The sequence below is a fragment of the Rhizomucor pusillus genome (assembly GCF_041956525.1).
Source record: "Rhizomucor pusillus strain CBS 183.67 unplaced genomic scaffold VTP01scaffold_15, whole genome shotgun sequence".
Classification (NCBI taxonomy): domain Eukaryota; kingdom Fungi; phylum Mucoromycota; class Mucoromycetes; order Mucorales; family Lichtheimiaceae; genus Rhizomucor; species Rhizomucor pusillus.
Window position 1 is genome coordinate 45361 of NW_027192157.1, and position 22635 is coordinate 67995.

At 45.3% G+C, this 22635-nt stretch overlaps 10 protein-coding genes across 10 annotated transcripts; 7 read left to right on the forward strand and 3 right to left on the reverse strand.

Annotated features, from left to right (window-relative positions):
* Positions 1-354: 354 nt before the first annotated feature.
* Positions 355-3155, forward strand: VTP01DRAFT_2969 (uncharacterized protein; the record flags this gene model as incomplete). The annotated part of the gene is made up of 4 exons (XM_069381487.1): positions 355-517; positions 582-840; positions 903-1032; positions 1098-3155. The coding sequence occupies 4 exons, from the start codon at positions 355-357 to the stop codon at positions 3153-3155; spliced, it is 2610 nt and encodes an 869-aa protein (XP_069236616.1).
* Positions 3156-4187: 1032 nt separating this feature from the next.
* Positions 4188-7611, forward strand: VTP01DRAFT_2970 (uncharacterized protein; the record flags this gene model as incomplete). Its single annotated transcript, XM_069381489.1, has 5 exons — positions 4188-4374; positions 4444-5221; positions 5295-5817; positions 5897-6326; positions 6395-7611. 5 exons carry the CDS (start codon positions 4188-4190, stop codon positions 7609-7611), a joined length of 3135 nt encoding a protein of 1044 aa, XP_069236617.1.
* Positions 7612-7786: 175 nt separating this feature from the next.
* Positions 7787-9517, reverse strand: VTP01DRAFT_2971 (uncharacterized protein; the record flags this gene model as incomplete). The annotated part of the gene is made up of 4 exons (XM_069381490.1): positions 7787-7993; positions 8068-8164; positions 8228-8334; positions 8396-9517. 4 exons carry the CDS (start codon positions 9515-9517, stop codon positions 7787-7789), a joined length of 1533 nt encoding a protein of 510 aa, XP_069236618.1.
* Positions 9518-9583: 66 nt separating this feature from the next.
* On the forward strand, positions 9584-11024 carry VTP01DRAFT_2972 (uncharacterized protein; the record flags this gene model as incomplete). The annotated part of the gene is made up of 9 exons (XM_069381491.1): positions 9584-9689; positions 9767-9828; positions 9886-9983; positions 10045-10126; positions 10183-10311; positions 10378-10552; positions 10630-10685; positions 10760-10909; positions 10977-11024. The coding sequence occupies 9 exons, from the start codon at positions 9584-9586 to the stop codon at positions 11022-11024; spliced, it is 906 nt and encodes a 301-aa protein (XP_069236619.1).
* Positions 11025-11421: 397 nt separating this feature from the next.
* Positions 11422-12375, forward strand: VTP01DRAFT_2973 (uncharacterized protein; the record flags this gene model as incomplete). The annotated part of the gene is made up of 1 exon (XM_069381492.1): positions 11422-12375. One exon carries the CDS (start codon positions 11422-11424, stop codon positions 12373-12375), a length of 954 nt encoding a protein of 317 aa, XP_069236620.1.
* Positions 12376-13392: 1017 nt separating this feature from the next.
* Positions 13393-16494, forward strand: VTP01DRAFT_2974 (uncharacterized protein; the record flags this gene model as incomplete). Its single annotated transcript, XM_069381493.1, has 13 exons — positions 13393-13473; positions 13543-13597; positions 13671-13820; positions 13879-14047; positions 14098-14161; positions 14221-14790; positions 14847-15083; positions 15148-15326; positions 15384-15595; positions 15656-15931; positions 15988-16277; positions 16336-16419; positions 16477-16494. The coding sequence occupies 13 exons, from the start codon at positions 13393-13395 to the stop codon at positions 16492-16494; spliced, it is 2385 nt and encodes a 794-aa protein (XP_069236621.1).
* Positions 16495-16852: 358 nt separating this feature from the next.
* On the forward strand, positions 16853-18151 carry VTP01DRAFT_2975 (uncharacterized protein; the record flags this gene model as incomplete). The annotated part of the gene is made up of 3 exons (XM_069381494.1): positions 16853-16893; positions 17132-17652; positions 17952-18151. 3 exons carry the CDS (start codon positions 16853-16855, stop codon positions 18149-18151), a joined length of 762 nt encoding a protein of 253 aa, XP_069236622.1.
* Positions 18152-18416: 265 nt separating this feature from the next.
* On the forward strand, positions 18417-19373 carry VTP01DRAFT_2976 (uncharacterized protein; the record flags this gene model as incomplete). The annotated part of the gene is made up of 2 exons (XM_069381495.1): positions 18417-19152; positions 19234-19373. The coding sequence occupies 2 exons, from the start codon at positions 18417-18419 to the stop codon at positions 19371-19373; spliced, it is 876 nt and encodes a 291-aa protein (XP_069236623.1).
* Positions 19374-19453: 80 nt separating this feature from the next.
* VTP01DRAFT_2977 (uncharacterized protein) lies at positions 19454-20498 on the reverse strand (the record flags this gene model as incomplete). Its single annotated transcript, XM_069381496.1, has 5 exons — positions 19454-19714; positions 19793-20063; positions 20133-20142; positions 20218-20301; positions 20372-20498. 5 exons carry the CDS (start codon positions 20496-20498, stop codon positions 19454-19456), a joined length of 753 nt encoding a protein of 250 aa, XP_069236624.1.
* A 487-nt stretch (positions 20499-20985) lies between these two features.
* Positions 20986-22627, reverse strand: VTP01DRAFT_2978 (uncharacterized protein; the record flags this gene model as incomplete). The annotated part of the gene is made up of 2 exons (XM_069381497.1): positions 20986-21916; positions 22158-22627. The coding sequence occupies 2 exons, from the start codon at positions 22625-22627 to the stop codon at positions 20986-20988; spliced, it is 1401 nt and encodes a 466-aa protein (XP_069236625.1).
* Positions 22628-22635: the final 8 nt, after the last annotated feature.

Sequence of the window (22635 nt, forward strand, 5' to 3'; positions counted from 1 at the left end):
CTCTTTATCAGGAGGTACCAAATTTGGTAAGATAGAAAAGCATTAAGTCAGTCGGTGCTTATCAGAGCTAGATACTGTGGTAATGCTGCTTCGCCCTCTCCACCCCCAACCTCCGCTCGCCCGCCCAGCGCGATACCGTTATCTCAATTGTTTGTTATCTCACCCTTTTCGGCTACCACATCAAGTGTCAGAATTGGGTGGAATACTTTACCGACATCAGACAATGAGATCCCGTATCCAAACGATTTTACAGTGCCTGTTCTTTTTTTTTTTTTTAAAAATTAGACACTCTTGGAATTGAGGAGCTCTACTTCTTTCCTTCTCATTTTCCATTTCTTCTTCAAAGATTACAGAATGCCCTCATCGACCATTGATACCCAGGAACCCCGTAACAAATTCACGACTACACTTGAGCCGATTAGGAATGTCGATCCACGCGATGAAAATACGCCTGATAACCATGTACTCAGAGACCCCACAATGATACGCCTGACCGGCAAGCATCCCTTCAACGCAGGTATAGAGCAGCAATTCCTCTAGTGATGTATGAAATAATTGCTTACAATGCCTCCCACTTGTAGAGGCACCTGTCAAGGCTTTAGAGCAAGCAGGCTATGTTACTCCAAACCAGCTACACTTTGTACGAAACCATGGCCCTGTTCCACAGTTATCCTTTAACGACCATCGTCTAGAGATAACTGGTCTCGTTAACAAACAGGTGACACTAACGATGCAAGATATCCTATCAATGCAATCAACGACTATTCCGGTTACCATGGTGTGTGCCGGCAACCGAAGAAAAGAACAGAACATGGTCAAGCAATCAATCGGTTTTGCATGGCAAGTAAAAAAAAGAAAAAAATTTCTTTATCAAACGTTGCAAAATTGCTTACATACAGCAGGGGCCCCTCCGGTGTAAGCACCGCTTGCTGGACCGGTGTCTTCCTTCGAGATGTAATAAACCACTTTGCCGGCGGCCTCGCAGACGGCGCCAGCTACATCTGCTTTGAAGGTTGCGACAAGACCTCAAAGGTAAATACAAAGAATAATACTTAGATAAATACCCACCAGTTATCTAATACATGGATAAACGTCAGGGTGGTTACGGTACATCCATTGCAGCAAACCGAGTCATGTCTGACCACTACGATATTCTTCTCGCCTACAAAATGAACGGCGAATGGCTATCTCCTGATCACGGCTACCCACTTCGTGTTCTCATACCTGGCTGCATCGGTGGCCGCAGCGTCAAATGGCTTTCACGCATCGAAGCAAGCGAGAATGAATCAACAAATGCATACCACTATCATGATAACAAGGTGCTTCCTACCCAAGTGCAAACAGCCGAGCAAGCTGCTGCTGAAGATTGGTGGACAAGGCCCGAGTACACACTTTACGACCTCAACATTAACAGTGCCATCACGACACCCGATCACAACGAGCGCATCGTCCTGAAAGACTTGCAAGACGTTTACACTGTCCGCGGCTACGCATACACTGGAGGCAATCGCCGGATCACGCGCGTTGAATTATCCCTTGACAGCGGCAAGACCTGGCTGCTTGCAAACCTCGACCGGCCTCCAGCGGAACAAGTCGCATCGATGTACGGCGAGCTTGTAGGTCCCAGCTACTACAAGCGCTCAAGAAACTGGGCATGGACTCGTTGGCACGTTGATCTCGAAGTAGCTGACCTCGTGCGCGCTGAAGAAATGGTTGTGCGTGCCTGGGACGAGTCTCAAAACACGCAGCCTGAAAACCTCACATGGAATCTCATGGGTATGCTCAATAACTGCTGGTTCAGAGTGAAGCTTGCGCTCGAGCGCGGACCAACGCTTGCAATTGCATGCGAACATCCTGCACCTGTGGGTCCAATGGCTGGCCCAGAAACAGGAGGATGGATGGAGAAACGGCTTGCGCAGGAAATGAATACAGCATCTACCAAAGACGTAAGCAACGCAGCTGCCGCCGCGCAGGTCAACAAATCGTTGCCAACGTTCACCATGGCTCAGGTGGAAGCACATGCATCCGAAACAGACTGCTGGATCGTTGTGCATAATCTCGTGTATGACTGCACACCTTTCCTAAAGGACCATCCCGGTGGTGCATCAAGTATCCTGATTACCGGCGGCACAGATACCACTGAAGAATTCGATGCAATCCATTCCATGAAGGCTCAAGAAATGCTCAAAGACTATCTTATCGGCCAGCTTGCAGTTGATGCTCAAGACGAACAAAGCTCAGTTACGACCACAGCCTCGTCTGCTCCAACTGCATTTAGTCGAACTGATTCGCAAAAGACACTCGCCTCAAGCGTCAATCTGGACGACGAAGTGCCATTCCTCAACCCCAAACAATGGAAGAAACTTGTGCTCGAAAGCAAAGAATCCCTGTCTAGCACTATCCGGCTGTTCCGGTTCTCATTTGATACTTCATGCTTTGGATTGCCGGTCGGCCAGCATGTATACTTGAAACTGCCTCAAGAGCGAACGAGTCGCGACATGCAAGTCAAGTCTGTGATGCGTGCATACACACCTAGCCGTTGCGGCCCTGATTTTGTCGAATTCATTGTCAAGATTTATTTCCCCGAGAATGGCCGTCCAGGCGGTGCGTTTACGCAGCTGCTAGACAAGGTGCGCGTTGGCGAAACAGTCGATTGCAAAGGCCCGTTCGGAGAATACGAGTACCTGGGCGACAAGAGCTACAGTATCCTCAAACAACCCGCCAAGAAAGCAACGCATATTGGCATGATTGCAGGTGGCACCGGCATCACACCCATGTGGCAAGTGCTTGATGCTATGCGACGAGACAGCGACCCGCCATACGTGTCCCTAATCTACTGTGCTCGTTATCTCGAGGATTTTGTGCTATCAGAAGAAATCGGCCAACTGCGCTCTTTGCTTGGAACACGCTTACATGTGCGCTACATCCTGTCAAGTCCCACGAAAGAAAAAGACACATGGGACCAAGGCCGCGGCCACCTTTCCGCGGCCGAAGTGGAAAAACATTTGTTCCCCTTTGCTACCGATCAAACTCAAGACCACGAAAAGCTTGTGCTTCTTTGTGCCTCTGACGCGATGATCGAGAATTGCTGCAAACCTCTCATTTCAAACTATATGGGACAAGACTTTACACTGAACAATGTCTTTGTATTCTAACGAAAACGAAAAATCATACGAGTAATATTTAGCATATGATATTCATTCTCCTCTTCTTCATCTTCTTCTTCTCCCACTTTCTCAAAACCATCGTCTATACATGAATAGTTACTGTATGTATTTTCAACTGAAGAAAAATATTATCATCATCGCCATCAGCATTACATCTTATCGTCTTACAGACCCATTGTTTGCTCTGAAGAAGACAAGATTATCCGGAAACGCAAAGTGAGTTTGATAACAATTGGACTTCATCAATCACGGTAGATTGCCACTCAAGTGTGATACCCGGTACAGCGTCTTACCTTTAAAGTCAAAAAACAAACGAGTGGATCAAAAGTTACAGAGGTCGAGCTTATCAGGCAAGCGACATGCAGCGAAGATAAGAGGGCATTCAGGGTCAATAAACAAGCAAGAAAGATAAGACTGTTACACTTCCTCTCGAGAGATCGCACCGAGGCGGGGGAGGAGGGGGAGGAGGAGCTCTTAACAAAGAATTTTATCTGGTTTGGGTGACCGATTCTCTTCTATTTGTTTGTTAACCAAACATGAGCATTCCATTCTTTTCCCGATGAATACAATGCAGCATAGATGGTAAGGACTGATATCTTGGAAAAAGGAATGATAGATAATGGTCTCTCAAAGGCAACAGGCAGGCAAGCAGTCAGCGAAGCACACACACACTCTCTCTTTATCTCACGCGCAGGTTCGTGCTGCTGCTGCTGCCAAACGGAAATCTTTTCCCAACCACTCGATCGGGAAAATCCGTACCTTTCCTGGATTGCTTAACAAACAAATCTTTTCGAGATAAGCAACCCCGAAATGATAACTGAATGGCGATGAACACTGGATAAGTGTGGGGGTTTAGCCTCCTGATGAATTGAGATTGATGCACTCCCTCCCTTCTTATTTTATATTCTGATCTTCACGTGGTGCATTTATAAATACCATTCCTACATCTACATAGTGAAGCCTTGTCCTGCTTATCTCCCTTCTCTCTCTTTTATTTTTTTCTCTTTTCTTTTTAACCTCATGCCTCCCAACACAGAAATTCCTCCAGAGGTGTTCTCGCACCAGCAGGATGAACCAGTTCCCAGCACCACCAAGACCATCGTAGTCGTCGGCCTCGGCATGGTGGCTGTCTCTTTCATCGAAAAGATTAGAGAGTATGATATTGAAAATATGTACGAAATTAAAGTTTTTTCTGAAGAGCCTGTTGGTAAGGAAAAACTTTATACTTTTCAAATAATGTGTTTCATACATTGATTAATTTTTTTTTTGCTTCTAGTTGCCTACAACCGCGTTGGCCTTACACAATACTTTTCTCATCGAAACGTTGAGCAGCAATTGATGCGGCCAGGATCTTGGTACGATGAGCTACGCGTACAAGTATTTCTCGGCGATCCTGTTCAAGAGATCGACAGTGCTACCAAACGGGTCCGTGCACGCGATGTTGGCTGGGTATACTACGACCTGCTTGTCTTGGCAACTGGATCTTCAGCAGCGCTGCCTCCTGGAGTTTCTCTCGACGCGATGAAGGGCCTCTTTGTCTATCGTACATTGCAGGACCTCAGTGATATCATCGAATGGGCCAAACTTGAACGTGTTCAGCACGCTTCCATTGTGGGAGGCGGTCTCTTGGGCCTCGAAGCTGCCAAGGCTGCAAAGGATCTTGGATTAAAGGTCACCATCTACGAACGCTCTGACCGGCTCATGTCAAGACAACTGGACCAGGAAGCATCTCGCATGCTAGAAGCAGAGATCAAGAAATTCGGCTTGGAAGCAGTCATCAACCACTGTCCAATGCAGCTGTTGCAAGAAGAAGGTTCTGTCAAGGGTGCTGTGCTGTCAAACGGCGAAACCGTTGAAACGCACATGATGATATATGCAATCGGTATCCGAGCTCGCGACCAGCTTGCTGATGCTTGTCCAGGACTGGAGAGGGCTTCCAGAGGCGGCTTTAAAGTCAACGAACGACTAGAAACTTCTCTCCCTGATGTTTACGCAATTGGCGAATGCGCTGCTTACAACGATATGATCTACGGTCTAGTAGCGCCTGGATACGAGTAAGTTTCAATCCACGCATGTTATTAGCATTTCAGCGAATTTTTTTTTCTCTAAATGATAATGCTTGTTTAGCATGGCTGAAGTCGTTGCACGTAACCTAACTACACGTCTTCGAGATTCCCGCAAGGCCGCTTTCAAAGGCTCAGACATGTCAACCAAGCTCAAGCTGCTTGGTGTCAACGTAGCAAGCTTTGGCGACTGTTTCCCCGACGAATCCAAGACACAGTATCTGATCTATCGCGATCCATTCAGCGGTATCTACAAAAAGTACATTTTTACAAAAGATGGCAAGCGACTCCTTGGAGGCATGATGGTGGGCGACACAAACGACTATGCGAAACTCTTGGCTCTGGTCCGATCTGCAAAGCGGTTGCACGCGCCTCCTTCAGAGCTGATCCTCGGCGTCCAAGCAGCAGATCAAGTACAGGGCGCAGATGCTTTACCGGACGACACCCAGATATGCTCGTGCAACAATGTCACCAAAGGCAACATTCGCAAAATCATCCATGAAAAGAAATGTGAGAATGTGAACCAAGTGAAATGTTTCTCCAAGGCCGGTACTGGATGTGGTGGCTGTCTTCCGCAGGTGCAAGAGGTAAAAAAAAATCGATTGATTGATCGCTTCTTTACGTTACACATTGACTGACTGACTGACTCGATGTATGTGTATGTAGATCTTTGAGGCTGAAATGAAGTCACTGGGTCAAACGATCAGCAATGCTCTCTGTAGCCATTTTCGATACAGTCGCGCTGAACTTTTCACCATTGGCAAGGTCAAGGGTCTCCATTCGTTTGAAGAGTTTCTCGATCATGCCAGTACCGAAGCTTCGCTTGCTACGCGCGACGGCTGTGAAGTCTGCAAACCAACCATTGCCAGTATCCTTGCAAGTTTGTGGAATGAGCATATTTTGAACGACGGGCTGCGTCCGTTGCAGGATACCAATGATCGATACTTGGCAAACATCCAGCGCGGTGGTCTTTACAGCATCGTCCCGCGTATCCCTGCCGGTGAAGTGACTCCAGACAAACTGGGTGTGATTGCCAGCATCGCAAAGGAATACAACCTTTACACAAAGATAACAGGCGCTCAGCGTATAGATATCAGTAAGTATGATCAACGCACATTAATCTAACTTCTCTCTTTTTGCTTACTTTTTTTTAAATTACAACAGTGGGTGCCAGAAAGCAAGATCTACCGGGAATCTGGGAGAAACTGGTTGATGCCGATTTTGAAAGTGGTCACGCGTACGGCAAATCGCTTCGTGCTGTCAAGAGTTGCGTGGGTACCACGTGGTGCCGTTACGGTCAGCAGGACTCTGTCGGTTTCGCGATACTGCTAGAAAATCGGTACAAGGGTATCCGGTCACCTCACAAGCTCAAAGGCGGTGTCTCTGGATGTATCCGTGAATGTGCAGAAGCTCAAGGCAAAGACTTTGGCTGCATTGCAACCGACAAGGGTTACAATGTTTATGTGTGTGGTAACGGCGGCTCCAAACCAAAGCATGCCGAACTTTTAGCGGCGGACGTATCTGAAGAGATGACTATCAAATACTTGGATCGATTCTTGATGTACTACATCATGACTGCCGACCGACTTACTCGCACGGCCCGCTGGCTTGAAAAGATGGAAGGCGGTATCCAGTATCTGCGCAAGGTGGTTGTGGACGATCACCTGGGTATCTGTGCACAGCTTGAGGAACACATGCAGCAGCTTATCGGCACCTATCAGTGCGAATGGACGACGGTCGTGCGTGATCCCAAGCGACGCAAGCACTTTGAAGAGTTTGTGAACAGCAAGGAAAACGATACTGTGATTGAAATGGTGGATGAGCGTGGACAGCTACGACCAGCTGACTGGCCTAAAGAAGTTCCACCCATGCCTTCTCTCAAGAGTCATCGAGACGATAAGGAAGAGCAGAACGATTGGCTGCATGTAGGCTCTACAGACCTGTTCCCTACGGACGAAGGCAAAGTCGTTCGGGTTGGCAACGCGCAGATCGCAGTGTTCCGCACCAAGGATAAATGGTACGCTACTCAAAACATGTGCCCGCACAAACGTGCCCTAGTGCTCGCTTCCGGTATCCTGGGCAACAACGGTTCAACTCCTTACGTATCATGTCCTATGCACAAGAAGAATTTTGACCTCGAGTCTGGTGATTGTCTCGTACCAGGTGAAGAAATAAAGTACAAGTTGAGCACCTTTGATGTCAAGGTCGAAAACGATCAAGTATACCTTCTTGTACCATCTCTTCAAGTGCTCAATGAGATCTTGGGCTCGGACCGTACTATCATCAATCGCAATATGGCCAAGAAGGTGCAAGTCGTTTCCCAAGCCGAAGCACCAGCGTGTGGCACTGGCGGTTGCGGTGACAAGAGTCTAGAGTGGTAGATCATCTCAAAATTGGGTCCCAGCATAGAAACATCTCCGTTATCATATCTTTTATTCTCTCCCATGACAGCATCGACATCGTTCTTTTTTATTTGTGTCCATAGTGAATATATGTATCTGCGTATGTGTATTGGCTTGTTTGCTATAAATGAATAATGTTTATTTATCATCTCATTTAACGTTTCTTGTAAACGCATGGCTTCAATAATTTTTTAGCCTTCTTCTTGAGCTTGGCTTTTGGTACACTGACTCCAGCTCCTTCCTTGAGCTTCTGTTTTGCTTTTTCGTCAAGTCCTTCAAGCATCTCCTCGTCAATCTCTTCATCAACTGCCGTGTCTTGCTTTCTAAAGTAAAGCATGATGAACATCTTGTTGCTGTCATCCTGCAGTGTCCAAAAAGAAAGGGATATAAGTACAAGGTCATCAACTTCAGATATGTACCAGTCAGACAACTTGCCTTTCCCTCAAAGTTGAATCCCAACAACTCAACAAGATGGATGAATTCGTTTACATCGCTGAACCGACTAACGACTTCAGCAATTTTCAACTCTCCACTATTTTGTAACATCTAATCAGTATATTTGCATTTTTTGCGAACTAGGTAGCCGATGATATACCCTGATTTCAACACGCGCTTTGCCTCGTCCAAGAAATCGAGATAGTTTGTTCCCATGAGGGATAGTGAGAATACAGCCACGTCCACAAAGTTTGCAGGTATAGGTAACTGTAAAAGAAAGCGTCAATACATGTCCATGCTAGCTCAAACAGAGAAAGAGATATCATACCTTTGCAATATCGCATGCGATGACTTTATCGTTCTTTGCAACGAGGTCAAAACTTAATATGCTTAGATGGGTGACAGCATGAGCAATCTTGGCATCACCGCATCCCAAGTCGGCGACTACGGTGCCCTTGGGCAGCTCGTTGAGTTGATTGATAATTACATCTACCGGGTTCACGGGCCAGGATTCCACTTGGTGCCGGAATCCCTCGTGATATTCATCAAAAAGCTCGGGCTTTTCATTAAAGATCTTGTAAGCTTCATTGCCTCGAGTAGTGTACAGCTGCTCATTTAGCCAGCGGAATCGTGCGCCGGAGAGCTTGTCTTTCATCTTTTGCTGCAAGGCCGTCAGCTTGCTAGGCTTCTCTGCATTCTTGGCGGCGGTCTTGGCTGGTTGCTGTTGTTTAGCGGCTGCTGCAGTTGATGCAGCGCTGCTGTTGTTATTATTATCGCTGCTGCTGCTGCTGCTGTTGTTGTTGTTGCTGGAGTTCTTTTTTGATAACAGTTCTTGCAGCTTCTTCCGTTGCTGCTCGTTGACAGTGTTCTTTTTTACATTCTTCTTATCCAGATTGTCCGATCCAGCTTTCTTCTGTTGCTTGCTATCAGTTTCCGCATCCTTCACTGTTTGTGATACCTGCTCGTCCTTAGGTTTTGCGGTTTGGTTATTGCTTTTCTTTGCTTCGTTCTTCTTTTGCTGCTGTTGTTGCTGCTTTTTGGATTTATCAACCTTTTCATTTTTCACGGGTTCGTTGTCGGCTTTATCTTGAACATCGTGCATGGTGACATCTTTAGGTTCTTTTTGCTCTAATGCCTGTTGCTCGGCTTTCTTCCACTGCTGATTATCCTTCTTTTGTTGCTTTGCTTTTTGCTTCTTTGCAGGTGGTGGTGGTGGCTGCTGTTCCGCATCTGCGGCATGTTTCCGTTTGCCGGGAGACTGCTGCTTCTGTTGCTTCTTTTGTTGCTGCTGCTTGCCGTTGACTTTGGTTAATTGTTGCTGGAGCTGATCAGCTTCATTTGATGTTGAGACAGGCTTTTGTTTCTGCTTCTTCTTGTTCTTTTTTGCATGTTCCTGAGGAATGATCTCGGTTGGAAGAGACCAGCCTCCTGCATCGAACAATGGCTGCATGTCAAACTCGGAAAAGAGATCAAAAGCTGAAAAACTTTTGGATAACAGCGGGATTCGATCTCTTTCATGCGCAAATTGAAGATAGTACTCCAGCAGGCCACAGCAGCCGAAGAAACGCGTGCACTTTATGCTCCTGTCCTTGAAAAACTGGAAAAGCTGGGTATTACGACAGGTGATCTGCTTTGCTGCCTCTACTGCTACTTTGCTTCCCCATTTCTTACACGGGGCAACAATGAATGAATCTTTTAGAGCTTGCGCTGTTCAGATCAGATCTCGAAGCCGTCTCACGATCTGCAGGTGTTCCTCTTCAGGTTAGCAGCATTGGTAGGGCAAATAAAATGCGTAAGAGAAAACTTAGCAGGAACTAGCTCCTAGAGGCGCTTGAACGCCAGATAAGCTTAATTTGCATGGTGGAAGAGACAAAGAGTGTACCTGAAACGACCATTTTCTCGACCGGGATGCCGAAGTAAAGTGATATCTGCCAAGATAGGCAAGTGGGTACATTGTTCTTTGACAACTTATTCTAGACTCGACGATGCACTGGGGGGAGGGCTCCGGAGCAACCAAATTACAGAGATATGTGGAAACATGCGATTTGGCATGTCAAAGGTAAAAGAATGTCATTTGAGGTGTTATGCGAAGAATATTCTGAACGGAATGCGCAGTTGTCTATCCGGTCGATGATTGCCTATTTACGAGCGTCAAATGATGCCAAAGCTGTACATATTGATACAAAGGGGACGTTCGATCCTCGTACGATCCACGAGAATGGCGGGACTTTGTCATCGATCGATGTAGGCTTAAACCTCGGTCTAAATGCAAGGCTATTGCTGTTTACAACAAACCATTGATCGATTTAGTGCCATGATATTCTTGCCCGCATAGAGTGTTTTCAAGCATTTACAGTGACACAAATGAACCGTGTTCTGGAACAGATTGGAGCCTCTACCGCTGTACGATCATCCCGTTATCTTATAATAGTGGAGGATGTTAGTAATATACTATGCACAGACTGGGAAATTACACATGAGCAAGGTAAAGTGGGCTCAAGTATCTACAACGTGGCTGATGCATAAACACTCAATTTCCTCAACCTTCCGTTTGCCTTGCAGTGAAGGCGCTCACTATGAATTTTGGAAAGATTTCTCGATTTGGATGCCCTATACTGGTAACCTTAAATTTTAAGCTTTTCGGGATCATCCGTCTTGTGCTTCAAATGTGCTTTAACTTGATGCTGTACAGATATTACGAACAGTAGATAAAGAGAAGGATAAAGCGCTTGCGGCCGCAATTATGCAAAACTGGGAAAAAACCATTGATGTACGCCTATTCCTATCTCCCGGAACGCAGCCACGTGAATCAAGTTGTCGCATTGAAAGAACCAGAGGATGGGTAAGCTCAGCATTGCAGATCTCGTGGCGACACTGCATAGCGTTGACTAGATGTGAAAATGTTGAAGGTCGTACCCGACAAATCAATTGTCTTTTTCGGCGAACCATGCGAATAACCACTCTTAATGCAGCGTCGCGATCCAAGCAGCATTGTTTATCCACATCCCACTATAGGAAGATTTACTGCCTCACATGGAATATAAGGAAAAGGCTGGAACAAAGGTTATTGGACTCCTGCAAATGTCAACGTCTGCAAATCTGGACCTTCATTCTCGAAAAGGTTAAAAGGACCCCCATCCCCCCTGCTGGTTGTCCAATGACAACGGACAGACCCGAAATGCAGAGGAAAACCACATCTTGCTTACTGACGGACCACGGCAATGATAGGAGCTTTTGGGCAGCCTCTTTTCTTTTGCAATAAATCCTGCTTTAGGAGGGATGCCATGTCCTTCCATCTCTCTCTTTCTCTCTCTTTTCTCTTTTTTCTCGTCTTCCTTTCTACCTTGTCCTCTTATGTCCATCCGCAACTCTGCCACTTCTTTGCCACAGTGTGAAGTTTTGCCAAGATCTCAGCCGCTTATCTGGTCCTTGTGGAACGGTGGATTGCGAATTGACCATGAGAGTTTATGCTTCTTTGGACCACCCACACCTCCGGAAGCGGATCCCTACGGAGGTGCATACCCCTTCCTGCCGTTTATTCAAGAACAATCAGATATGATTTTGATGACGCATCCCTCCTCCAATCCTTTCACTCTGCAAACAAACTACGAAGATAATGGTGGCTATCTCATGTCACAGCAATGGTCATGTGAATTTGTACCAAGGAGAAGCCCCGAGCATAACACGCCGCCATTACCATCAACAGAGGAACAACAGATGTCTCGATACTATTATAACCCTGAACGACAAACATTGCCGCCTACCTTGTACGACCAACCGCGGCTGCAGCATCCTCCCCAAAGACCTCGGTCCTACCAAGCTAGCGAGGCCTGCCACGATCTTCCCCAAGATACCACCACCGAGTTTACTTCAAATAAGGTTGCGCACTTGCATTGTTATACTTCACAGCAAGAAAAGCAAAACCACCAGCAGCAACAGCAGCAACAACAAAAACAAAAACAACAAAATATGCAACCATCGACAACAATGTCCTCCAGCAACATCATTATCGCTCAAGTATACTCCAATCCTTCATCCAAAACCACAACAAATGATCCATGTTCTATCCTCGAAACTTCTTGCGTCAAGCCTATACCTGCAAAGCAGCATATATGTGATTATTGCGAAAAAGCGTTTGCGCGGCGACATGACATGCAGCGACACACCCGGCTCCACACGGGCGCGAAACCGTACAGATGTCCTTACTGTGACTTGGCCTTTTCCAGATCGGATGCCCGAACACGCCATTACAAGAAGGACCCTGTTTGCTATGAGAAACATCAAGCCGATTTGGTTGATCCAAAATAGTTAGTAAAGCCCACTTTCCTTTATCAACACTAGGTAGTAGTAGTATATGTGCAATTGTTTTTTAGCCAGTCTCTTCAATCTTTTTATTATTAAAAACGAGGTGTGTGCCGTCAAGAAAATCTCTAGCTTGCCGCATTTTCCTTGCGTTGGAACGATCGCGTAATGACAACAATGTCTTTTGCATCTTTTGTAGCAGCCAAGAAGTTCATGATTTTCACATTATATTGTAAGAAAAATGTCTATATTACATCATCACAGATTTCCCTAGCCATCATGCCTCATTCGCTTTGACCAAGCTAGCAGGTTTGTTGGGGAGGGCAGGGCAGTGGGCAGTTTTTAAAACGATAAAATTGAACATTAAAGTATGGAATATGGGCGCGGTCTTTGAACTGCAGTTAGTGAGGAAATAGTACGGATCGGGAATCTCCAAAGATCAACTGCGTGTATTTTGTATCCGGCGTATTCCTGCATGTCAATAAGCTCCTTCATGCTGTTCTATTATGGTATGATGATGGAATTGCTTGGTCATATTAATTTTAGCAATGATGTTCGCATTATAGCTGAAAGATAGTAGCTGCCGAAAAAGATATGACTGAAAGCGATGTCACCCACAGAAGATTGATACAATGTGATTGACTACATAATATGTATTCATTGAAAAGGTCTAGAAAACAATCATGGTCAATGAATACTTTTGTTGTAGTACGTAATCTATTTACTAGGCTAACAAGAAACATATTATCGTGCAGACATTGAACAATCAATTTTGCATGAATAAATTATACAAGAAAAAATTGATAGCAGCAATGCAATTGACGATAAGTGATGAACAGCATAGAAGCTATAGATAAATCATGAAGCAAAAGTGGCAAACGAGTTTGACACCTTTGGTGAATTCAACAGTCCTGTCATATTGATTATTCATGCGCGATCCGCGTCTGCTTCTGGTCCTCCGCTTCTTCAGCTGACATGGCGAACAAAAAGGAAACAGCATTTGTCTTCAACTGTAGCCCTTCAATGGCAACATTTATGCCGGAACACGACACCGATGCTTTCCAAGCGTCTGTCAGTTACGTCCAAGCCTTGTTGGAAGACAAGGTACATTGATCGGACAGCCCGGCACGAGAACCATCGCATGCCGAATCTGACATTTCCCGTGCGCGTTAGGCCCTTGCTGGCAGAAAGACCGATATCACATCAATTATCATGGCAGGAACGGAAGGTTTGTAATTAGAAAAAAAAGACTTTCAGAAAGAAGCAAAGGTATATTGATCTACCTTGGCCTTTTTCCTTAGAAAGTGACAATCACCTTGCTGCGGAAATGGCTGGACAGGATCAATACCAGCATATTACTACGCTTTCTGAATTTGCACCTCCCACTGCAGAAATGATCCGCAAGCTTGTCAATTGGACGCCTATCGACTCCAAGGACAATGTAGCTGACAGTAAGTAGAGAATAGTTCGTGGTTTTCCGTGACATGTGATAGTTAACGTCGGCCCTAGTCTTTGATGCATTAATTGTGGCAATTGACATCATTGTCAAACATTGCAGAAAGTTGAAATACGAAAAGAAGATATATGTAATGACAAACGTATCGGAATATGTTAACTGGCAGGATACTGAAGATGTAAAACGAATGCTTGTTGAAAACGATATTGAACTCCATGTTGTGTATGTATATTGGATATATGTAGAGAACATAAAGTCTCAATGTTTACAAGATGCGTAGGAGCGGATGAACTATTAAAGGAAGAAAATGACGAAAACAACGATTCATCCATCAAAGTATTAGATACCCAATATTGATATGATTCGCAGCATCCTATTAACACTTGATCTTTTAGAGTATCAATATAGGGCATTGGAAATCGCTGGCAAAGAGCACACCGAATGGAAGTGTGAAAAGTTTGTCAAAAGCACTGGAAGAAATCAATGCATTCCGCACCAAGGAAGTACGACCGACACCGAGCTTCCGAGGATATTTGACGTTGGGAGACGTTCAAAAGGATCCTGAGACAGCCTTGAGCATCAGCGTCACCATGTACACTCGAACCTACCAACGGAAACCAGAGACCGCAGCGAAAGTTTCTGCATTGGGATTGGCCGGCCCAACTACCGGGGAGGAGGAGATCAGGAATCATGGCGTCACTGTCGACAAAATATACAAGAAACAACACAGGGGCAACGATAAAGCTGCCAATACTGGGAATAACGACAACAATAATGGAGAGGGCACCTCAGCAGACGCCATGGACACGTCGGGTCACGAGGACGTGGAAGTGTCTCCAGACAGTTTGGAGAGGGCGTTCTGGTTCGGCAAGTCAGCTGTTGTGATCCGTCAGGATATTGAAGAGTACATGCGTCTGAAAACCACACCTGGGATGGCTATCATGGGATTCCTGGATGAAAGCAAGGTAATTTGAGTGTTTGCAATACCTTTTCAGGATAGAATTTGATATTTTTGAGTTAGGTTCCCCGAGATTATTTCATGTCACAGGTCTACGTAGTCGTGCCTGGAAATGACAAACCTACTTTCTCAGGCACAGCTCTCTCTGCCTTTGCTCAGGCCCTTGATCAGAGAAAATGTTATGCTTTAGTGCGATACGTTTCACGAATAGATTCTCCGCCAAAAATTGGCATCTTGATCCCGTACATCGAGAAAGATGATGACGGCCAAGTGAAGCTTGCAGTTCTCCACTTTGTGCAGGTAAGGGAGCAATAATCCCCATGAAAATATTCTAGTCATGGTTTGTAACTCTTGTTATACATAGCTCCCATTTGCAGACGATGTACATGCATTCACTTTCAATCCTTTGGATCAAGTTATCACAGCATCTGGCAAGGTTATTACCGAAAACCATCCATTACTTCCTACTCAGGAACAAATTGAATCTATGGATAAACTTTTGGACTTGATGGATCTTGACAAACTCGGAAAAATCGACAGTGTGTAAGGACCAAATATTGAGAGGATATGAATATGAAGGATGTTTACAAAAAACAATAGAGATCCTAGTAAACTTTATCAGCCGAAGACCATTTTCAATCCTCGAATATGGCGTCAAAACAAAGCCGTTGCATCTCGCGCACTGAACCCAGCGGCACCGGTTCCGGATGTACATCCCAAGCTATTGGAGCAATTCAGACCATTACCGCAGATCGTAGAAAAGACGAAGGACCATGCAGCTCAGATGAAATCCCTGTTCAATATCAAAAAAGGTATGAAGAAAGTTAACGTATAAATCATTGGTAGGATGTCTAACAGCAACTTGGATCTAGTCGAACAACGAGCCAAAAAGAGAGTGTTTGGTGCTGTGCAAGAAGGGCGAACAACCAAAGCTGACGGTGCAGCGATGCCGTCTATCGAGCAAATTTTGGAACCCCAAGCAGATCAAGAGACTGATACCAAGCGCATCAAGATTGAAGACGATTCTGCCTACGATGCTGCGCTCAAATCGATTATAAACAAGGATGTTCGTGAAGTTTCGATGAAAAATCCTGTCAGTGACTTTAAGGCTATGATTGACAATCGCAACGAAGATTTGGTTTCGCAAGGTGAGATGACAATTGGTTCTTTTTTTTTCTCTGGTTTTTAACAACAATGCTTCTAGCTGTGGAGCAAATGTGCGAAGTTATCAAGCAACTTGTCACTGAATCGTTTGGGGACCTGCGCTACAATCTGGCTATCGAATGCCTGCAAGTGCTAAGGTCGACAGCAGCGAAAGAGAACGAGTCTGAGACATTCAACAACCTCATGCATCAGATGAAAAAGATATGCGATCCTGCAAATCCCCAGAGTCGTCGAAGAGATTTCTGGCAACTGTTGAAAGATAAGCATATAAGTCTGATCACCAAAGGAGAGGCAGAAGATAGCGAAGTTACTGCTGAGGAAGCAAACAAGGTAAAGTATAAAGAAGGGTCATTTTTGCAATGGAGTGCTAAACATAGCATTACATTAGTTCCTGTCGGATACTACCGAAGAGGCTCCAGTTGCCTCTATGCCAACGAAGGAGAACGAGGATGCAATGGATACCGAGGATCTTGTAAGTTCTTTACATCGTTTGAATTGCGAAGTTTCTTTCTGACATTCATATCTGTAGCTTGCCATGATGGAATAAAGTTGATCTCCTTTAATTGTACTCTCAGTTTACTGCAAGCAAAAGCAAAAAATCAAGCAGCGTTTCAAAGTTTTTGTGGTTGAAGAATTTAAAAGGTAGCTTCTCAGTTTGCGCAGATTCTATACTCGACTTGCATTCATGGTAGACAGTCTCAGACTCGCTTCATCTGCATAAAAAGAAAAATCAAGTTAACGTTGTTGCTAGGGATAGGGCTAACTAAACGACTATCCCAACAAGTTGCAGCTGCAAAGTCTGCATGACGTTTCTTGAGATGAGCTTTTAGGTCGGATTCTTGCTTGTATGTTAGAGAGCAGGCGTGGCATGGAAATTTTGTCAGAAGGATTTTCATTGTAAGACGATGAAGAAGCGTCTCGCGCCATACGCTTCACGTCAGGAAAAGTGAAACAAGTAAACGGTTAAAAAAGGGTAACCTGAAAAAAGATACCAAAGAGAATGGTGAGCTCCAAAAACTGGCTGTCTCCCTTCGGTCTCTTTGGTCTCTTTTGGTCCCTTTGGTCTCCGCGGTTTATTTGGTCTCTTTGGACTTGGACGCAACCTATCATTCCGAAAGTTGTCTCGAACAAAACTTGTTGAATCATTATTTGAAAACCGTGAAGAACTGAAACAAGTTGTTCAGGTTATTGCGCGTTGTTGGAGACGGTCGCTGGGAGGTCCGAGAGATCAACGATCAACATAACCCTGCGATGATGGAAGATGCTTTCGGCTTCCATCAATATCGCAAGTTGAACGAAGAGGGTCTTGCCACAGCATTGAAGATACTTAAGGCTGGTACCAAGCCAAAGCAAATCTGTGAAGCTTTGCGCGACACAGAAGGAAAGTTATCGGTACTTCCAAAAGACCTGGATAACTTTCGGATGCGCACCGAACGTAGTAATGATAGTGTGAAGGACAGAATGGTGTACCTCGGCGCATTCCTCGACGAAAGAGGGTACGAAGTCAGTTACCAGTACGACTCGGAGAAGCGCTTGCAAAGTATCTTCTTTGCACATCCTGCTAGCATTGAAAAAGCTCGGCGTTTTCCTGAGGTTGTTTTGGTAGATGCAACCTACAGAACAAACCAGTACCATATGCCTTACGTGAACGTCGTCGGAATCAGCAATGTTGGACGTCAAAAGCTTATGTCATTTGCGATCGGCGGTGCGTGGATCTCAGATGAAAAGCTTTCAGCATATGCGTGGATAGCGGAATGCACGGACGAAGTGATTTGAAAGCCGGTTTCCAAAAAACCTGGAATCTTCGTTATGGACTATGCAGCAGCCGCGTTAGGATAGTTTACAAAGATCTTCGCGGACACTCACCATTGCTTTGCACCGTACACATATACTGAAACTTCTGGAAGAACTGTTGCAAAGGATTTGACATGTAAATCAGCAGAATACACTGCTGAACGCAGTCAAGAAATTGATACAAAGAATTGCATTGAACGTTATCACCAGATTACGAGACACCCCCCTGCCTGGAGAAACTTTGGAGTACATTACGGCACTATATCAAGACACTAACGAAATGGATCGACGTCATTGGCAATAAGGCGCTCCAAACACTGGCCATTTTATTGCCTCCACAGATTGCGAAAGCCATTGAATCTGTCCAACAAGCTGTGGTCGCTTACAAGGACCTTTTTCTAGCCAAATGATACCTGACCTCTTTTTTTACCTTATTGCGGTCGTTTTATGCCTTTCATTCGATTTGTTTCCTTTACAGAGTTACCCATCGATTGTTCTAAGTTATGCTTCTTTTCTTTGGAATGTATGCGTTTTCTCTCTTTCCTTGTTTTAGGCTGGTTATCTGTTTTTACGCCCATGTATAAAGTATCATGTGTCCTATCAGGGCTGACTCTCCGCTTTTCAGTGGATAAAGAAAAAGCGGACTCGCGCCGTTTGATTCATGCAGCAGCGAAAATGACCCCTCTTTCAGCCGTGCAACTCTACAAGCTTTTGGCCGCAATCAGCGACTCTTTCCATAGCTACCATGCCTTTGAGCAACAGATTCTGAGGGCTATGGCGACGCCCAGATATAAGCCCAATACACATGAGCTGATTGCCGATCAATGTGCAAAAGCTCTGGAATCTGATCCAGCAAAGCAACAATTGGCACCTTTCTTGCAGCAGACACTGCGCGATGCACAGTCGGATGCTGGTTACGATGCTGCATTGGTCCGTCTAGTTGAAAGTTTTACCATGATACGTAAAGTAGAGCAACAACTCGCAAACGATACCGAGTTGCAGCGATTTGTCGCAAGTTTACGGCTCGATGACGCCAACGCGCAGCACGAGCAAGTGATGGCGTCCTTGAATGCATTCTTGAGCAGTCTGGATGATACAATGTGTCAGCGGGTTACATCGATCTTGCAGGAGCAACGAGATGGTGATGATGAATTCCACCAGCAGCACCAGCAGCAGACTGAAGACGACGTCGACGACGAGGACGATGATGAGTTGCTGCTGTTTCAGGTGTATGAGATACTACGCGACGATGAATTGTTCTTGCAGTTCAAGGCGATTTTGGAGCAAGATGTGGCGGCAAATGTTCCTTGGAAAGATACGCTGATCAAGCTATACACGTTGGTGAATAGCGCCAGGCCAGATGCCTGGGACGCACTGAGCAACGTTCTCGATCAAATTGAGGCAGCGCAGGGTGAGTATTACGTTGCACAGCATCATCCATCCGTTCCCGCACTGTTACACTAACAACCTCACTCCTCCTACCTGTTTTAAGATACAAATCGCTATGGCTCGTATGAAGAATATTTGCAAAAGAATTTCCTGGACGACGGAGGGCAGCAATTCCTGGAAGCGGAAGCAGACAAGGCTCAGATGGAGCACATGATGAACAACTTGTCAATGCACGTAGCTTAATGATCAAAACTGTTTGTACATAAGAAAGTTTATATATATATATAAATATATATATAAAAGTACACGATGTGTGAGTTCTTTTAAACATCTGGCAGGAAATAAACAATGCTGTAACTTGCTCCTGCAGCAATGGCACCGATCAAGAGTGTCTGGAAGGCACCCTTGATTGCACTCTGAGGGTTGACGAGTCGGCTCTTGATGTATCCAAAGATCAACAAGGTGAGCGAGGTCACTGCTACGGAAACGTAGAGAGCAAGGGTTGCTTGGTCGATAAAGACATAGGGTAACAGAGGAATCAAGCCACCGACAAAGTAAGACAGACCGATGGTCAATGCAGAAATCTACATGCAACGCGCGTTAATAACTACTACTACTATTCTTTGACTTTCTCTCTCTCTTTTGTTTTGATGAATAGTTACCCAGCTTCGGTTCGGGTCAGGCATCTCCAGGTTAAGCTCAAATCGCATCATAAAGTCCACAAACTTTACAGGGTCACTCTTTAGCTTTTCGATAAGTGGCTGCAATGTCTGCCGGTCTAAACCGTAGGGCTCGAGAATTTCTACAATTTCTTCCTCTTCGTCTTGCGGGCATTCCTCAACCTCTCGCTCTTCTCGAAGTCGCTCGGTCTTGTAATGTTCTATTTCGCTTTTTGCTGCCAAGTAGCCGCCTAAACCCATAGAAATGGCACCGCTGTACACAGGATACCAGAAATATGAATATGGATATTGACAACAAAAAAATGTTTTCAATTGCTTTTACCTAACAAGTTCTTATGATACAAACAATGTTAGCCCCACACTGTTTAAGAATGTTACTCTCTTGTCCTTTTCATTTTTCTTTTTACCTGCAGCGCCACCGTACACAACGATCTTGGAGTCACCCAAGGACGACAAACCAGCGGCCAACGCGAATGGTACAGTCAATCCATCTGTGGGCAAGGTGAAAATCAGCAAAACACACGCGTGCGCGTCCTCCTCCTCGACCCAACAACAACCTACCGGACAAACCAATAATGGTGTCTCTGACTATTTCGGCAGACTCAAAGTGCTGTTCAGAGTGCTCGTGCGAAATAGCACCGTATTCATGGCTTGGTCGACGCTTGATACGATTCAACAGTGCGCTCATAGTAGAGATATATATATCTGGTTTGGGGGGTATAACAAGAACAACAACGGGAGAGAGAAAGAAGTAAAAAAAAGTTGCTTGGCGGCCGGACGTGCTGAGTTTTTCTAAAAAGGCGCGGGGAGGAGCGGCAAGTCCAACGTCAGGATCTAATGTTGTGCATACCAAAAGCTCTACTGCTGCTTGTAGTAGACAATGGGAACAAATCATGCATCGTTTCACAACAGGGATGATGTCCTGTTACAGACCTCTGCAAAGTCAGATACCCGCTGCAACAAAGTTTAGATTTAGCATCAAGAAATAGGACAATATATATTAGCATACATTTGTATATGTATCATATAGCAACCTATGAAAACAAGCAAACTATATATGTCTGTAAAGCGGTGTGAATAGTAGTTCAGTGTAGCTGTAGATGTTTTGTAGATTATATGCTGTAAATACATATATATGAGTATATGTCGAATAGTGTGGCGGATTATGGATTTGCTCAGAACTTGTGCCGCCTGAGCCTGTGGAAATAAGACCGAGCCCCACCATTACATCTATTGTTGCCAGTAAGCTTGCTTTTCGATCGCATTAGAGTGCGAGCAGAACATTCGGGATATTGATATTCTTGATCAGCAGTATGCAACTGTTCCAACGGTACGGTCGTCATGGTATTATTGCTGTTGTTATCCTTTGCTGGAGTGCGCACTAGACCGCGGCGGTTCGTTTCATCTCTCGTTGAGATCTGATCTGCAAACAAGTTCAATATCCGGTCATCCTCGGTGCTCCAGTGCGCAGTGCAGAGGCGGTGTTCAAAGGGAACCAGTCTATCTGCCCGTTCGATCCACTGGCCGCGGCATACATATGATTCAAAGTACGGGTCGTGACACGAAGAGCATGGGCTGCTGCTACTCAGATAACGAGCGAGATTATCAGGCAGTGGCAATCTGCTACTAAACTTCACAGCAGCCGAAGAAGAAGAACAATAACAATGATGCAACGCAGTTCGTGCACAAATCTCGCGCAAGCTGGGTAATTTTGGCATTGTGGGGTACTCCAATGTGCTGTTTAGCGGGCATCCGTCGAGTTGCAGGGTGCGTAGATTCGCTAACCGTGCCAATTCAATGGGAAGTACGCGTATGTTGTTAAAGGACAGATCGAGTGTAGTCAAGTGTACCATGTTACGCACATGCACAGAAATGCTGTATAGCTGGTTGCTTCCCGCCTTGAGGGTCTGCAGTTTCTCTGCAGCGAAAAAGAAGCAAGGTGTCAGATCCTGCACGCGGTTGTGTGACACATCCAGTTCGAGCAGCTTCGGTAGGTTTGCAATGCATGGGGGTATCTCTGGAAAGCAATTGTGCGATATGCAGAGGTATTCAAGATTCACGAGGACCTTTATGGCTTGCGGAAGACTGCTGAGACGGTTGTATGATCTATAAAGCAATCAACCGTATAATGGTGGTAAGCAGACTGTTGCCCCCTTTTCGTTTAATCACCCTTAAATTAAAGCGATGCACGCTACTTAAATGGGGCATATCTGACCAGCAAAAAAGGCAAAAAGAGCAACCCAGGTCGATTACTCTTTTCTTTTTTGCCTTTTGCCATATATATAGTGCCATTCTCTGTCTCCTCCTCCTCTTCTCCCTTTGCCCCTGCATGCTTGCCTGCACTTACAGATCCAACCGGCGCAACGTCGCAAAGTGGCTGATATTGCTGCTGAGCTTGATCAGCCGCCGTGCAGATAAATTGATATCATACAGTGAATTATCGAGCTTGACATCGGAAAATGTAAGCAGAGACGTTCGTGATGAATTGCCACACTTCTTGTTGTAGTCCTTGCTGTTGTCTTTCTGTGTTGGATTGTAATATTTCTCGTCAATGTATGCAATGTCTTGTCCGACTTTCTCCCCGTGAAAATCTTCACCGTATCCGGAATCGGCGCGTCGCGTGGATGTCGATGACGGCGTTGCTGTGTCTGTCAGAGCATAGTGTTCTGGATGCGAGAGTAAAACATCCTCTCTTCTCGCGGCGGATACTGCTGCTGGGCGCTGTTGAATGTCTTCTCGTCCACGTTGTTTTTCTTCTGCGGGAATGACGTATGCAAGTGTGAGAGTAGACTGAATATTACTGGCTGATTGGCCCATAACGTCTT